This window comes from Helicoverpa zea, chromosome 11, assembly GCF_022581195.2.
Source record: "Helicoverpa zea isolate HzStark_Cry1AcR chromosome 11, ilHelZeax1.1, whole genome shotgun sequence".
Taxonomy (NCBI): Eukaryota; Metazoa; Arthropoda; class Insecta; order Lepidoptera; family Noctuidae; genus Helicoverpa; species Helicoverpa zea.
In genome coordinates, this window is record NC_061462.1 from 11452287 (window position 1) to 11468304 (window position 16018).

Here is a 16018-nt window from a genome sequence, read left to right on the forward strand (position 1 = left end):
TCGATATTCGTCGATCAATCCATCGACTGACGATCAATCGAGAATTCTCGGAACACCCGATAAAGAGTTTTTAAACTGGGACACAAAGTACTTTTTAACCAAATTAAAAATATAGAATTCACGTAATGTTCACTCACCTAGATTGGGATTTACAATGAAAGTTTTGTAGGCTGCATTTGATCACTGAATAATCGGCTATCTTAACAATGGACATAAGACTTCTTCAACAGCGGATTTAGGTAAAACAAATGAAAGTAACTCATGAAAAAAATTATACATTTTGTGCTAGTATCCAGTTTAGTTTAAACGCTCTAAGCCAAGAGTTGTAAATTATAAACTTATAGCAAATACAACCTGCTTGAACTGGTTCTGTTAGGTATCATATGTCTTGGCCAGGCCACGAGACTATAGAGTCCCGGATTTTCAGATTGCGAACGTGGGGCCGGAGACAACACGCTGAAGATCTTTTGAGACAACTTCAATAAAATGATGATACAAAATATTATTAATTATAATGAACAGTAAGAATCTCCATATTCCTTTGACATTGAAGATTTCTTTTTTTATTTTATGTGTCAACGAGAGATGTGTGGACTCCGTACGCTCGTCTTCCAATGTAACTGAAATGGAACTGATACAAATATAAATAAATAAATGACACCACTGTTTTAAAACTAAAAACAATTTATTTACACATAGATGGAGCGCTGCAAAGTTACGTAACATATTATTTCGGCGTACCTAAGCTCCTAAAACATTTTAAGAAATATAAAAAGAGGTTTAAAAAACTAGACCCCAAATAACGGAATATTACAACATAAATATTAGGCTTGCAATAAATTTATCTACATATTACATTGATTGAATTATTATGTAACATTATTTATTATATTAAATTAAATTTTCATCCATTCGCAATTATCATTTTATACTTATAATGTGATACTATTATTTTTGATGAATGGCAACACTCATGAATTTAACCAACACCGAGATATTACATCAAAAAGGTTTACATCGAGAACAATAACATTTTAACAAATATAAATTAGGTTTAGCTACCAGACAATGTACAAATAATTATAAGGGCTCAAAAACACAACTGTTCTTCAATAGTGACAATGGTCGAATTATTTCAAGAACATCGATTTTAATAGCAAATTGATTATGATACAAATTATAACAAAGCCAAAGTAATTCAATTTATTAATACAGACTTGAAAATCGATCAAATTCAGACAATAATAGACACATGTGTTTAAGTACATCAATATGGTTGGTAAAAAGCGCCTGAACCCTCACATTAATGTCATTGATTACTCTAGAATTTTAATATTAATACAGTAAGGGAGAGTTGCACCATTTAACTATAACTATGACCAAACCATGACCAGCCGTATACTTGCCGCCCAATGGTCACATCGGCGATTTGACAACTGAAAATGGTTCGGTTAGCATTATAGGTAAGTGAAGCGACCCACAGTGAGTATATAACACATTAAAATCCTTACTTCAACCATACAAACATTGAACTATGAGTTTTTCATCTCAAATAGACCTTCCTTAATCCAGTCGTTTATCTACCCTCGTCATACATAATAATTTACATATATATTTTATCTAACTTATCAGGCTAATAAAATGAACCTAGCAATCTTAACCAAAATCACCCGGTAACACACCGGGGTTTTTTGCAAAATTTGCTATTCATTAACTAAAATAATTTACACCATTCTTTCAGCTAACATAATATAATTTATACTTGAAATTCTTTAAAAAAATATTTTAATATTTTCAACGAAACATATTTAAACAATATGGTGTAAAAGTATTTCTAATAATTAATGTACTTAACAAACTCAGTGGCTAAACGAGACAAAGATGTTAATTGCTAAGAAGTATGCTTGTCACCTTCTTTCAATGGCCAAATAACTATAGTAAGACAGAGATGGAAACATATCTTATGGTCAGTTTTACCGGTTACTGAGTCTCTGACAGTTTTTATCATGGTTTTGGTTTCAGAGGTTTCGTTTGCAATATCTGACGGAAATTTTAGGCAGGCTACAGGCACATAGCACTGCTAACTGTCAGATAACTGACACTTTAAATATCTTTTTTACAATATAAAGGCGAAAGTTTGTGTAACGGCATATATGAAAGAACAATATGCGCATCGCTCGCGGTTTTACCCGCGTCCCGAAGGGAACATGCCACACATGGATATAAGGTACCACATGTGCCATTCAGATATATGAGTTATATTATTGACACGTTCGCGTGGAATAGTGACTTCCGGCAGATTTTTGGTTTGACCAATAGATGGCGCTTATGTCCGGAATGAATTTTATTTTTATATTTTTTTGTAATAAAAACTATCCTACCTCCTTCCCTCAAGTTCCAAACTATGTCTGTACCAAATTTCACATTTCTAATATTAGTTAGGATTGTCTTAGGTTTTCGTCTATTTACGATCAAATTACACAAGCAAGGCAGAGTTAACAAGCATACCTCACCAACATCTATTCACCTTCGTCTCTTGCAGCAAAGCAGTAACTGAGAGAAATATATGCATCTCGTTCACTCATGCGTGGCGGGGGGGCGGCAGAGCGAGTGCGCGATGTTGTGACGTCATCCCTGCGCCGCCTCGCTCGAGCTCACGTGGCAGTAGTCCGTTAGAGGAACTATTACTACTTGTATCTGGGAATTAAATTAAATAAAAATAAGAAATTAACCACTTACACGAAAACCCCCCCTTTTGGTTTCGGCCTCAATTTTATATAACACATTAAGTGGTGTTTTGCATTAGATTTCTGCATTTTGACCATCCCTATCGTGACGAATGAGATGTTTTATTCATTCATTTCATTTTGATTCAGATGAGTAAATATTTCAAATTACATTTATCCGAATATACTATATTTATACTCCGAATGTACTAAAAGTTTATTTCAGAACGTCGTCAATAAAATATTTACTTAAATTGAAAAAAAAAAAACTTATGTTAAATTCATGGTAAACAATTGATTTAAAGTTTGACATCTGACGTTTATGCTGTTGGTGAATTTGGGTATTTTATTCTTAAACTTACCCGCAGCTGATCCTTGTTAGGACCCAACAGATGTTTCGGTTCGGGGAAGTCGCAGGTATCCGAACACTTGGAACAACGCTTGCTGCCACTGCAAATATAAATAACATTGATGAAATATGCTGTGAAAGTATGTATGTAATGAAGAAAGAGGTGAAGTAAAATGATAGTAAAGAAGCCACAGAAATTCGGGTACGATGACTTTGCAAAAAATAATGAAAAACGATTTGGAAGAAACATATATCTAGCTGTTTTACGCGCGTCACGAGTGACCTTCAAGATAATGAGGGCTACCGTTTTTTGTTTCACCAGATGGCGCAACTGTAGCGTGAGGTCTAAAACTATGGCAATCAAAGTTCGTATTATGAGCGCTAAAACTTATATCTACATTAGATGATTATATTAGATCATATGTAATACAATAGAACTATTGTGTGAACGTATTGGCGATGCCACAGTGTTGCGCAGTGCCGTTTTGCTCGAAAAAGAAATGCGAACATAAGTTTCCGAAAGATTAAAGGGTGTCAAAGCAGTGACATTTATAGAACCCTGATCTGTATTTGCCATAATTAATCTAAAGTATCGTTAAATATTCACAATATTAATTTAATTAGAAATATAAACCCTCGCGAAGACCTCACGCTACACAAGCGCCTCTAGCGACGATTTCATACGCGGTAGCCCTCATTGAAATAATTTAAGAGGTGCATTATGACGTTAAGCTACAGTGAGCTTGATTCATTCAGTTTATAAATGAATTTATGATTCGGCATCGATAATCGTTTTGAAATAGTTTTTATAAAGAATAATGTGCTGTGACTCACTATTATAGTTATGAATATTTTTTCAGTTACATAGTAAATCAGTAAGGAGATTTATTTTCATATACTCCTTAGGTGGGTACATAATAATAAGGAATGCACATTAGTTTAAATACTGAAATATATGTATAACATACGTGTTACAAGCGCTGTACTTGTGCGTGGGCGGCGCGGGCGACAGGTCCCGCTTGGGCGCGGGCGAGTACAGCGGCGTGTTCAGCTCGTCGAAGTCCAGGGCGCCGTCTATGTTCAGCACTCTGGAACAAAAAAATAATATACCTAAGTTACTATTTAAATAAAACTATTTTTACGGATTTTATCGCGGATATATTAATATTAAATTTAATCCCAACGTTTCGGATCCTTAACAGCATTCATGGTCGCCCAAAGTCAAAGTCAAAGTCAAAGTCAAAGTCAAATCATTTATTTCATTTAGGCTTTCACAAGCACTTATGAACGTCAAAAAATATAAATAAAGTTGATTCTAGTTTTCCATTCCAAAAGTAGCTTCCTATGGAGAAGAACGGGCAAGAAACTCCATGGTTACTCTTTTTAAAAATAATAGGTATTACAGCTTGCATGTATTGATACATACTATAATAACATGCCCGCCTGCCCTGCCCGTGACCATATGGTAAAAGTAGTTTTATTTAAATGTATAATATTCGCCTGAGAATAATGGCCTTACTACAAAAACTTAAACGCCTGTTTTACACTTGTCTAAAAAAAACTTGTCTAAAAGTCACTGTGGCTGCAAAATGAACCATATGTCAACGTCATAATTTGTCACTTTTTTAGACAAGGCTTAAACTGACGTTTAAAAGTTTTTGTGGTAAGACGGTAAGTGTCACAAATCAATATATTAGTTACCAGCTGATTCCCGCGTCTTGATATTAATATAACTAGATTTTGCCAGAGGTTTCTCCTGCATCCCATCCGGGTAAAAAACCGAACCTGGAGCCTTAGTAAATAAATTAAATATAGAAAATACATAAATTTTTTTAACCACCTGCAAATAAAGGTAGTAAGCAGCAAGTAGCAAGAAATTGTACCTGTTTTGTGGTGAAAACCGATGCACTCGTTCCACGACGGAGGACACATGTTCTACTCCTTTCTGAACGCCCCACACTAGGATACCGATCTGAGAAACAGAACATTATTGTTATTTATATTATTTTGTTTCTTTCATAAGTACGCTATGGTAAATGTCAATCAACATAGAGAACGTTACCGATATACGGACTCTGACTGATTATGTTACTTGTTAAACTCGTCCTCTCTCTCGTGACGTGACGAGACGGTCAGTAAATTAAGTATTAAGAGCCTTTTCTTATTGAAAATAGTATGTATCTACAGTGAAAATCAACATACGGACAATGTCCAGTACTTCACAATTGTAACTCTCCGGGAGTTTGTTCCACTTTTATTTCTTCCCAGCAAAAACACATAGGAAGTGGTGAAGGTTGGTCTTTTGTAAAATTGACCTTCAAAAATGTCTCACTTTTAGCCTTATTTGAACAAATGATTTATTATCTATATCTCCTAACCTTAACCCTGACATCAGGTTCCAACTGCTCAGTCTCGCCATACTGGTTAACAGTATACTCGGGGCAGTTCTGACACGTGATAGATATCCGCACCGTCCGCAATACAACTTCCGGCACCTGGAGAAAGAAGGTCATCAGGAATTGGTGATTGGTGCCTAGGGAATTGCGGTATTTTGTTGATCGAGTGTTTAACTGATGATTTCAATAGCATATTTAACCGTCGATTTGGTTATGCATATTTCAATCACATATCTATCTATCGATTTTGTTACTAGCTACTAATAGGTTTTTGACGTTACTACAGGGCTAATGTCAAAATTCAGTGTCTAGTAAGCTATGTATATATATATGTTATTGGAATATAAAAAATCATGAATTGTAGAAGCAGATTTAAGAATGTCTGATTGATATATAAGTGTATTTCGGTATGCGATACGGGTTGTAGATGATGCAAGCGTGCTCAGTGAATTTAAGTAACTGCAAGTTAGCAAAATAGCCTTTTAGTATAAAATTTTGAAAATAATCTCGATCAACAAAATTCCGCATTTCAGTAGGCACTGTATATAAGCAATAAATAAATAAAATGATCACATTTATTCCATCTTTTTATTTCGCTTTCATACTCAAGTGCTTTCGGTTTTTTTTTTTGCAGAAGTTAACGTTAAAGATTTTTTTATGTGTTTTACTAATAACATTATTAACCCATGATAATGTAATTAAATAAAAAGCCTGTCATTCATACAATCGAACCAAGAAATTGTTGATCCACCAATGTTCATCAGAAAATATTAAAAGCAAGCAAATAAGTATAAAAAATATTAATGCTTATGTTCCCAAAAAAACATATATTTTTTCAAAGTATATCTGGCCTTATTACACAAATTACTGAAGAAGATAAGATGTGAAAGTAATGAAAAAAAAAGTTTTAAAATCACTTAAATATCTATGAAAATGCAAGAAAATAGGCTTGAGAAAAGCTTGGTGGCTCAACAATAACTTGTGATGACCGTACATACCCTCCCTTTGGGTCCGCGCGTTCGGAAAAACGGCTCGCGCAAGAAAACGAAATAAACTGTTAATCTATACATGTTACAATACACTGAGTGTCTGATTCACCACCTCTGACTATGTAAAATTATATCATTTATAGATTTTCAACTTTATCTCTAAAGAATAAGGTTCAATATTGATTGGCAAAATTTTACGGATTTGAAAAAAAACTACTGTAATAATGGTAATAATGTTATTTTTATTAACTGGCCACTCAAAGGTCGTGAAACACGACCTCACATCGATACCCAAAACATTTGGAAGCTATTTTCATACTTACAAGTGTATGAACTATGAAGTAATGAAGCAACAGCCATTATACATAAACAACAAAACACATTCGACCTTACCCCTGCATTTTACTTTTGAATTGCATTTATATAATGTTAACAGTTAAAAGCATAAAACCGCTTTCACACCAGCGGATTTTTACGCACGACGAATTAGGAGCGACAAAAATCAATCATTGTTTATACCGATAGTTGTTGTAGGGTCAAGTATTTTATTTATTTTCCAACCGGGCACACTTCCACAGTTGTCAATTCTTTGAATTTCTCACGGACACCGCCCGTAGGATCCGGTAAGAACTAAAAATAAAGAACTAAGATTTTAAGCCCCTTAAAATCCGCTAGTGTGAAAACGCCATATCACACAAATAAAAACTTTCGCCACCACCCAAAACCACCTAAAAGCCAAAAAAAACTCACGTCATAAGTCCCCGCCCACACAATCAGCAAGCTCTTCCTAAACCACACCCCTTTCGGGTACAAATCCACCGTCCACTCCGTCAGCTTATCCTGAGGAGCCACATCAGCTATCGAGGGTCTCGTGCTGAAGATGAAGGTCCGGGTGTGGTAGCAGGGCAGCGAGTGGAAGTTGTCCACGGCTAACACTGAGCCCCACGTGTCTTCGGTGTAGAGTCGGGGCGTGAATAGCATGCGGCCGGCTTCGGTTTGCTGGACTTCTGATACGCGTTCGTATTGACCTGGTTAAAGAGATTTAGTTATTAATTACGAATTGTGTTGTATTATTTAATTTCAATTGACTTTAACTATATAAAAGAACTTGTGTATGTTAATTTAAACAAAAATCATCCGAATTGAATACTTCCGCCTTTCTAGGAATTCAGTTGAAAAAGGATTTTATCTATACATATAATAAATCTGTAGAAAAGTAATTTTTGTACATTGCAGAAATTGACAAAAAAAATAGCCAGTATGTTAAAGGATAACTAACAGAACCCATTTCCATCATTTTTGTCTGTTTGTCTGTTTATCTGTTTGTTTGTTCGCGATTCACGTAAAATCTACGAATTAAATGCAGACAATGCTTATATACAAAAATTCTACGTAACTTGGGGTATTACAGTTATCGGCACGGATATCGGGCCATGACCTTCACCTGCGCAGAAGCGATTTACTGCCTTATTGCCTTATGCGTACGGGTGCGCAAAGCGATCCCCACTCTTCCGCCGAGAGCCCAATATCCGTGCCGGTATCTGTACTTAGTTTTTGTTTCATCGAAATCGATTCACTCTATCAAAAGATATGATTAATTTTGTGAATTCAAGATGTAAAATATTACGACACGCAATCTATTTGTCAAAACTGTACATTTGAATGTTGTACTTATATTAGTTGATCGACCTATTATTAATCTTTACACAGAAAATCACACCTTTATAAGTAACTTCGGAAGAAAAAAAAATATGAAAATTTTGTTTAGCCAAGGTTAAAGTAGCTCCATCTGTGGTAAATAAAATACATCATCAATTTGTCAAAGGAGCGAGGTGGTAAATGACAATATTACCATACATTCTTTATAGAGGATTATTATTTCAACAGATGGAGTTGTGTATTTTCCGTAATTCACCATATTTTAACACGAAGTGTAATTTTTCGATAGACATTTCAATAGTGTTTGTAAGTTTGCCGTGCCACATCAAAATCCAACTATAATTATTACCTTGATGAAAGGAAAATTAATAGTTCTCGGCCAAAAACGGTGCCATCTAAATTATTTTTTGAACATTATGTCAAAAATGATGACTTTAGTGGAACAATTAATTATTATTTAAAGTTACAGATGGAGTTCATATCAGGATTTTTTCATAAACATAGTTTAGCTTATCTTCCACTAATGTGGTGGCCTTAAAACAAATTACTTTGAGTGAGTAGTATTAAGTAGACCTTAATTATTTTTTCTGATGCAAAATATGTAAACTTAATCCTAGAAGAAACGAGGATCTATCTCTCGCAAGCGCTGCTAAGCGTGAGGTAGGTAATGTAGGATTCTGTAGCTTTAAAAACAAGCCCAGATACAAAGTGCAGATAAGAAATGGGAGCTTTCTCGATTTAATACCATACACACGTAAAATGCTTTATGCGTCTGAAAACGTACAAATTACGCGCCGCATACCAGAGACATGTTTACTTTCAACTTCTGATCGCAAATACACTGTTCACGATTACGAACAGTCTCAGTAAGATCCGAGCCAAGTCTAAAAAAACACCTTTTATATAAAATTACGTTTGATGTCATTTAATCACAAAGACAGAATTGTTCTCTGTTGCAAATCCTATCCACCTATATCCTATCCTAATCCAGAATGCATTGCAGGTGTGCATTGCACAAAAACCAATGGTATCCTATTCGAGAAGTCAAAAGAGTCGGCCTGTCAACGTCAGCTTCTGCGCTAAGCAAGTGTTCTTAATAGTACCATCAGAATTACATTCATCGTTGAATGAGGTGAATAAATTTTCAGAAACCACAATAACAGTAGGAGCCAAAGCGTATTATCGCTTCATAGAGCTCTGATTGGCCCCAGGTGACCAAGTCAGGTCTGATTTGTTCGTTCATCAGATCTTTGAAAGTGTTTCGGTGGATACTTACTGTCGTCCTGTTTACGTGTGACACAAAATATGGTATATGAACGTCCTCCGCAAGAGCGAAATTTTCCCGGTGTGCGGTAGTGACGCACAGTATACAACACTTATGTTTCTTTTGATTTGCTGGCTCCACCAAGAAATGACAAATTGCGAGCGTACATTCTGAAAATCTTGGCAAAACTGCAGGTTTCAAGTACGAACACATGAAGTGGACTCTCACAGATACGTACATTTTGCCTATTCGTGAACTAATGCAAACATTTCGGTGGAGTCCCGGCTTAGGCATCCCCCACATTAGGCGTGCGCGATCCTCGGGCGTGTGAGTAGCGCGGGCGCCGCGCGTGCGTCGCGAGCGCGTTGCGTGAGCGTCGCGTTTTGCTGCCCTGCGGCATTTGCAGCGCGCTCGCGGCTTGCACGCGCCGCTCTCCTTGACGTTTAACTGCTAAGGCGTTTAGCGGGCGGCGGGGATAGCGGGCGAAGGGGTAAGAACTCAACTCGAGCGCCGCGTGCTCGCCGCGAGCGCGTCGCTTGCACTCTTCACACATGCCGCAGGGCAGCAAAACGCGACGTTCACGCAGCGCGCTCGCGACGCCCGCGCTACTCACACGCCCGAGGATCGCGCACGCCTAATGTGGGGTCAGCCTTACCATGAGTAAGTGAAACTATCCTACCCTATGCGCCTGCTGATGATGATGACTCATTTTATCATCCATCCAGCTATTCCCCAACTATGTTGGTGTTGGCTTCCAGTCACCGAATCTGTTTGAGTACCAATATTTTGCTTGGAGCGACTACCTATCTACCTATCTTCAATCCAGTCAACTACACAAGACGATATCCATGGTAAGACTGACAGACTTTCTGGCTTCTGATTAGTCACAGCAGCTGCAGAAAATGTACAAATGACAGCTTTGTCAGATTCAAAGCATGTAGACATAGATTATAGCTGTTTCCTGTAAAATAATTTTCCGAATTGGCTGAACAACGTCACAAACTTTACTTCTTTTGTTTAGATAAATGGTCACATCCACAACACAACCTTGATCAATGAATCTATGCGACTGCTAAGTGCTAATCCTAATTATACTGTCACGTGAAAGAATGCACCTACGGGATAAGTAGTATTTTGACGATTCTATATTGCCCACGCAGACGAAGTTGCGGGCAACAGCTAGTTCGATTATAAGATGTTTACTGCAACTACTGAACTGCTTTAAAAAAATCTTTCACTACTGAAAAGCTATCTACATTTTATCCAGGTTCGGAAAGTAGTTTCCACGAGATGCTTATGAAAATGCGGGAAATGAGCGAGCTATACTGAAATGAAATGAGCGATGTAGACACACATCAACGGTTTTAATACCCAAAAGATTGCGGACAATAGATCGCACAACCAATTTCGTATACTCCATTTATTTTTCTAACGTTGCAGTTCCTACAGTTTTCAAATCAAATCAATATGTTTTTTGTCTTCAAACTAACCTGAAAATGCACCTCATAACTGCTACATTAAGGTTCATATTTACTCGTTACCTGACTGGTAGCTCATGGCGATGGCCATCCTCTCCATGAAGAAGTCTTTGTGTTCCTGCGTGAGCGGGCACAGCAGCAGCTTAGCCAGCTGGTTGGGACACATCATGGGGAATCTGATGGGGAAACAGTAGAATTTTATGATAACTGTGAAAGTAAACATGTGAAGAGCACTAGCTTTCTGTCTGGCTTCTTTTCTTCTTCTTTCTCATGCCCTGTTCCCAATTTTACTTGGGGTCGGCGCAATATGTCATTCATTTTCCCCTGTCACTCGTCATACTGACACTCACTCCCTTCCTATTCATGTCATCTTTCAGGCAATTCCATCCACCTTTTCTTAGGTCTTCCTCTTCCTCTCCATCCATCTACATTCATACTTAGCACACACTTTGTTGCATGCGTATCATCCCTCCTCATTACATGCCCATACCACGACAATCTTCTACTTCTCATCTTTTCTGTAACTGGCGCTACTCAGACTTCCTCTAATGTCTTTCTTTCTGTCTGTCTACAGGAACTAATTCCCGCACATAAATAAAAAGTAGCCTATTATTCCAAAGCAAAGTTTCATAAGCATCCATCAGGAACTTTAACCGTGAAAGAATCACAAACACATCGACATACATAAATGAATACATTCTTACAAACTTTTACATTTATAATATTTACGCCCCCGCGCCTCACTTCATACCACAAAAGGGACCCAATAAATCACTTCTGCGCAGATGTAGGTCAGAGCTCAAGATTCGTGCCGATAACTATAACAGTAGGATAAAACTTGAACAAAACCAACCCCAACATAGTTGGGAAAAGGCAAGGGAGATGATGATGACAAAAATTTCGAACCACATACATAGATTTGTTTCATATTAGCTAATAATATTTTCAATCTGTCCAGCAAACTATATAACTGACCTGACATGAGAGAAGACAGCTGCGACGAGAGACTCCCAGTGCGTCTTGAACTCGGCTTCCGTGAAGTCGGAGGCCGAGAGACGCTCGCGCTGCTGGTTCAACCACCGAACTACGAAGCTGGAAGAAATCATAGCAGTTATTAAGATTAGACCCTTAGAGGACCTTTTGAAGAGGTCAGATAGGCAGTCGCTCCTTGTAAAACACTGGTACTCAGCTGAATGCTGTTAGACTGGAAGCCGACCCTAACATAGTTGGGAAAGTCTCAGGAGATGATGACCCTAAAGAGTATTACAAAAAATAATATGCATGTAGGTACCAAAGACAGGTGTATTGTTTTTCTGAAGACCAAAAAATATACACCTAATTGCCTCACACAGTCTGTCTCATGGTAAAAATCAAATTTATTATTTGACCCCTCCTGGCTGTGGGTTAGCAGCGTGAGAGAGTACCAGGCTCTTCCTGATTAAAACCCACCATATTCCTCCTAGAACCCTTTGTGTATCAGGGCCGCATTAAATCGCGCAAACAACCCCGCATCCATTATTTCACCACCTACCAACTAATGTATTTGATACATATTTTGTCCTTGGTTACCTCCATGGACAGATATATTTTGCTTTTATGATGAAAGAAATTTGACATCCAATTTGAACTTTGATTTGGACTAACAAAAGAAGTGGAGAAAGGGAGTTTTTTTTAGGGTACTGTTTCACAAACGCCTCTTTACACACTAGTGACACTGGTGTCACATCTCTAGCGACACTCACCGGTAGACACTCATCTCGTTGTGCAGCACGAGGTCGCTCTGCTGCAGCAGCTGCACCAGCGTCTCGCCCTCCAGCTCGCTCAGGTCGCTGTCAGACCACACCCACTCCAAGTTCCACTTCACGAAGTTCTGACATTCCTGCACGAACAAAGTTGGTGGTTACAACCAAGAAAGGATAGATTCTACATCGTCAAAACCAGTTGCAGTATAAGATTTGCAATTTTTTATATCAAGAATTACAAAAGCAAAAATTCGTTAACTTCTAAACTGGCTTGGCTGTTTATAGTAATACTAGCTTTTGCCCGCGACTTCTTTCGCGTGGAATAGTAACTTCCGGTAGATTTTTGGTTTGACCAATAGGTGGCGCTATATGTCCGGAATAAATTTTATTTTTATATTTTTTTGTAATAAAAACTATCCTATGTCCTTTCTCAAGTTTCAAAGTATATCTGTACCAAATTTCACACAAATCGATTCAGTAGTTTAGGCGTGAAGAAAAGACAGACAGACAGACAGACAGACAGACAGACAGACAGACAGACAGAGTTACTTTCTCATTTATAATATTAGTTAGGACGGAAGCACGAAATTGCTTAAATAAAATGTACACAATTATTGTTACACATATTTACCTACTTCAAAAACAGAAAGAACTGCAATTATTTTGTCATCATCTCATCATCCTCCGAGCCTTTTCCCGAACTATGTTGGGGTCGGCTTCCAGTCTCACCGGTTGTAGCTGAGTACCAGTGTTTTACAGGGAGCGACTGCCCTATCTGACCTCCTCAACCCAGTTACCGGGCAAATCCGGTAGGCTTATTTCCTACCTTAGCGACGTCATTATGTCCACACGCCATGGTGTACTGCATCCAGGAGATGAGCTGCCCGCGCTTGGCGGCCTGCGCGATGTGCTGCGACATGTAGCCCAGGCAGAGCGTCACTAGATCCTGAAGGAAATACGAGATAATTTGTAAATAACAGACCTAATAAACAGACATGTGTTGCTGGGGAGTGTGTTGCGCCACTTCACAGCAAAAACACATTGGAAGTGGTGAAGGGTGGGCGTTACATTAGTTGATAATAAGTTATGTAGGTAATTTGGAAAAAAAATACAGATAACTTTTTTCAAAGCATTCTTTACCTTAACATTATACTTGTCGGCAAGAGATAGCACTGGCAACACTGTATGATGTGATATTCTAATCTGGCCAGTATAAAAATACCTGGAACAACAAACAGGTTTTTTAATAAACTTGTTATCCAAAGGTAACTAATATAAATTAGTTTAATTAGTTATCCTATTCTAAAAAGTTACATATACAAATCTGAATAACCAGATGACTTCTTTTTGCTGGGAAATTCTCAAATGACCCCTCCCAGTATGGGTGCAGCATGAGGGAATGTCAAACTCTTACTAACTGAAATCAACCATGTTCCTTCTTACGCCCTTTATGTATCAGGGCCGCGGTAACTCTTTCTAACATTCCCACAGTCCTGTTTAATAACATGGCTTACTTAAGGAAGTGTGGGAACACTGATGCAGCAGTGGGAGTCTCCTGCAGCACGATGCGACTCTCTCGCCACTCGCTCCACTCACGGTTCATCAACATCACCTGAAAATGGTAAAATAAAGCTTAACCAGTAATTCCTTTTTTGGTTTCCATACCCAAAAAGTAAAACAATGCCCTATTACTAAGACTTCACCATATGTCCATTTCGTCTGACCCATGATAAAGAATTGAAATGTCCACAGCTAGAATAACAAATAGTGAAAACTAGAATTGAAAAGGCTTCATACAGCAAATAAGATTTTTTTACTGAACCTTTTTGCCATGAACCCCACTCCCACTTGGCCCGTTTTTGCGATATTTACTGTTAGTCCTTATTTCACTCCTAAATAGCAAATATTACCAGAATCTGTTTAAAAATAGTTTCCAAATAAATGCATACCTGAAATACTTCACTACTGGCACACAGTATGAGCCGATGGGCTGGGTACCCAACTCCTCCCACCTCCAAGATCAGATCACTCATCAGCTGCTCTGCATACAGGGTCGCTATCTTGAGCAGCACACTCTTTGAATTGTCCACCTAGGATAGAATTGAAGCTTAGTAAGGTAGAGATAGAACTTAGACATTAGCCCATTACAAGTAATAAGAAATTCCTAACAAAGCAAAACAATGAATAGATAGAATATTGGGAACAACCACAAGATTACATTCTATAGGTCCTACATACACATACTGTTACTTTTACAGCCTTTTTTTTATTTGCGAAGGATTGAGCATTAATCACCACGCTTGCTTAATGCGGGTTGGTGATTTCAGACTATATAGTTGTTGGAAACTACCTCAAAATCACTGTTGTTTACTGTATTTAGTAGCAAGAATCTAAAATTAGGATAAGGGAAAATAATAAAATTTGTTGTCTGTCGTCCTGTGACAAGCAATAATCGAAGGCCGTGTTTAAAGGATAGTAAACGAGTTAACAGGACGAATATAGCCAGTCACAAATACTGATTTGAATTGGAAACTTGACCAAAATAACAAAAACCAATAAGAACGTAGTGTACCTCAAGATCTTCATTGGCTTCAGATTCATCCCCCTTTTTCTCCGAAGAGGTAGACACCTGACGGTCCACCGTCAAGAAATCCATGATGATGGCCTTAATTCTCACACATTGATTTAGATTTACGATTAATGATTTTCAATAACTTTTCACCAAATAATTCTTCGCTCGTCAATAAACGTAATTTTTTTATTTACCCGTCCATGACGTAACCAAACATGTCACTATGTTTGACTTTGACTTTTGAGACGTTTTTACTTTTACGCATTAGTTTTTCTGATTCCGTTCTTGTTCTTACTTGATTTTGTGGTTGCGTACGCGTAAATTGGATTGCACTTGTCATTGTTCTTTCAAAACATTCCAACTTTTTTATTCACATCTGATGCATCTAAATTACTTTCTGTCTCTTTTATCATGTTGAAAAAGAGCAAGATGCAGTATAAACAGAGGTCAGCCTTGCGGATGTTTTGTGTTACCGTTTGTAATGTAAATCTATATTCTTCCGTGTTTATTTATCAGTGAATTCTTGTGTGATACAGTGAAAGTGCTTAGATCTCAATGAGCGGCATGATGGGACTTAAAAAAAAGAAGAACATTATATTACTAACTCTTTGTATGATCATATGTTTCATTTTGTATCAATTGTATTTCTTTTTAACTATAACTTCGGAAGCCGACAATAACAACAGAGTTGTTCCAGTCCTAGATATGGAACATGAAAAAGGAGAAACGTACACGCATTTGCGTTCCGAGGCTGATAGATTTATAAACACAAACGGTGTACTCCATGGTGTATTGTACAACCATATGTTGAAATACAGACCAAATCACCAAAACGAGTTCAAG

General features: G+C 37.6%; 1 protein-coding gene across 1 annotated transcript; it reads right to left on the reverse strand.

Moving 5' to 3' along the window:
- Nucleotides 1-666: 666 nt before the first annotated feature.
- Nucleotides 667-15497, reverse strand: LOC124634646 (BTB/POZ domain-containing protein 17). Its single transcript, XM_047170306.1, has 14 exons — nt 15176-15497; nt 14553-14693; nt 14118-14215; nt 13744-13825; nt 13430-13549; nt 12604-12740; nt 11837-11953; nt 10925-11037; nt 7211-7488; nt 5454-5570; nt 4959-5047; nt 4044-4163; nt 3089-3176; nt 667-2697 (listed from the first exon to the last, which is right to left on the reverse strand). The coding sequence occupies exons 1-14, from the start codon at nt 15257-15259 to the stop codon at nt 2629-2631; spliced, it is 1653 nt and encodes a 550-aa protein (XP_047026262.1). The 5' UTR covers nt 15260-15497; the 3' UTR covers nt 667-2628.
- Between the last annotated feature and the right edge of the window lie 521 nt (nt 15498-16018).

Bases quoted from the DNA above. Each gene is read 5' to 3' on its own strand.
- LOC124634646 (XM_047170306.1), bottom strand. From the start codon at position 15,259: ATGGATTTCTTGACGGTGGACCGTCAGGTGTCTACCTCTTCGGAGAAA. The intron at 13,826-14,117 runs GTAAGCCATGTT...TTGTTGTTCCAG, and splicing joins GTGTTCCCACACTTCCTTAA to GTATTTTTATACTGGCCAGA. The intron at 5,571-7,210 runs GTGAGTTTTTTT...TTCTTTCTCCAG, and splicing joins TGTGGGCGGGGACTTATGAC to GTGCCGGAAGTTGTATTGCG.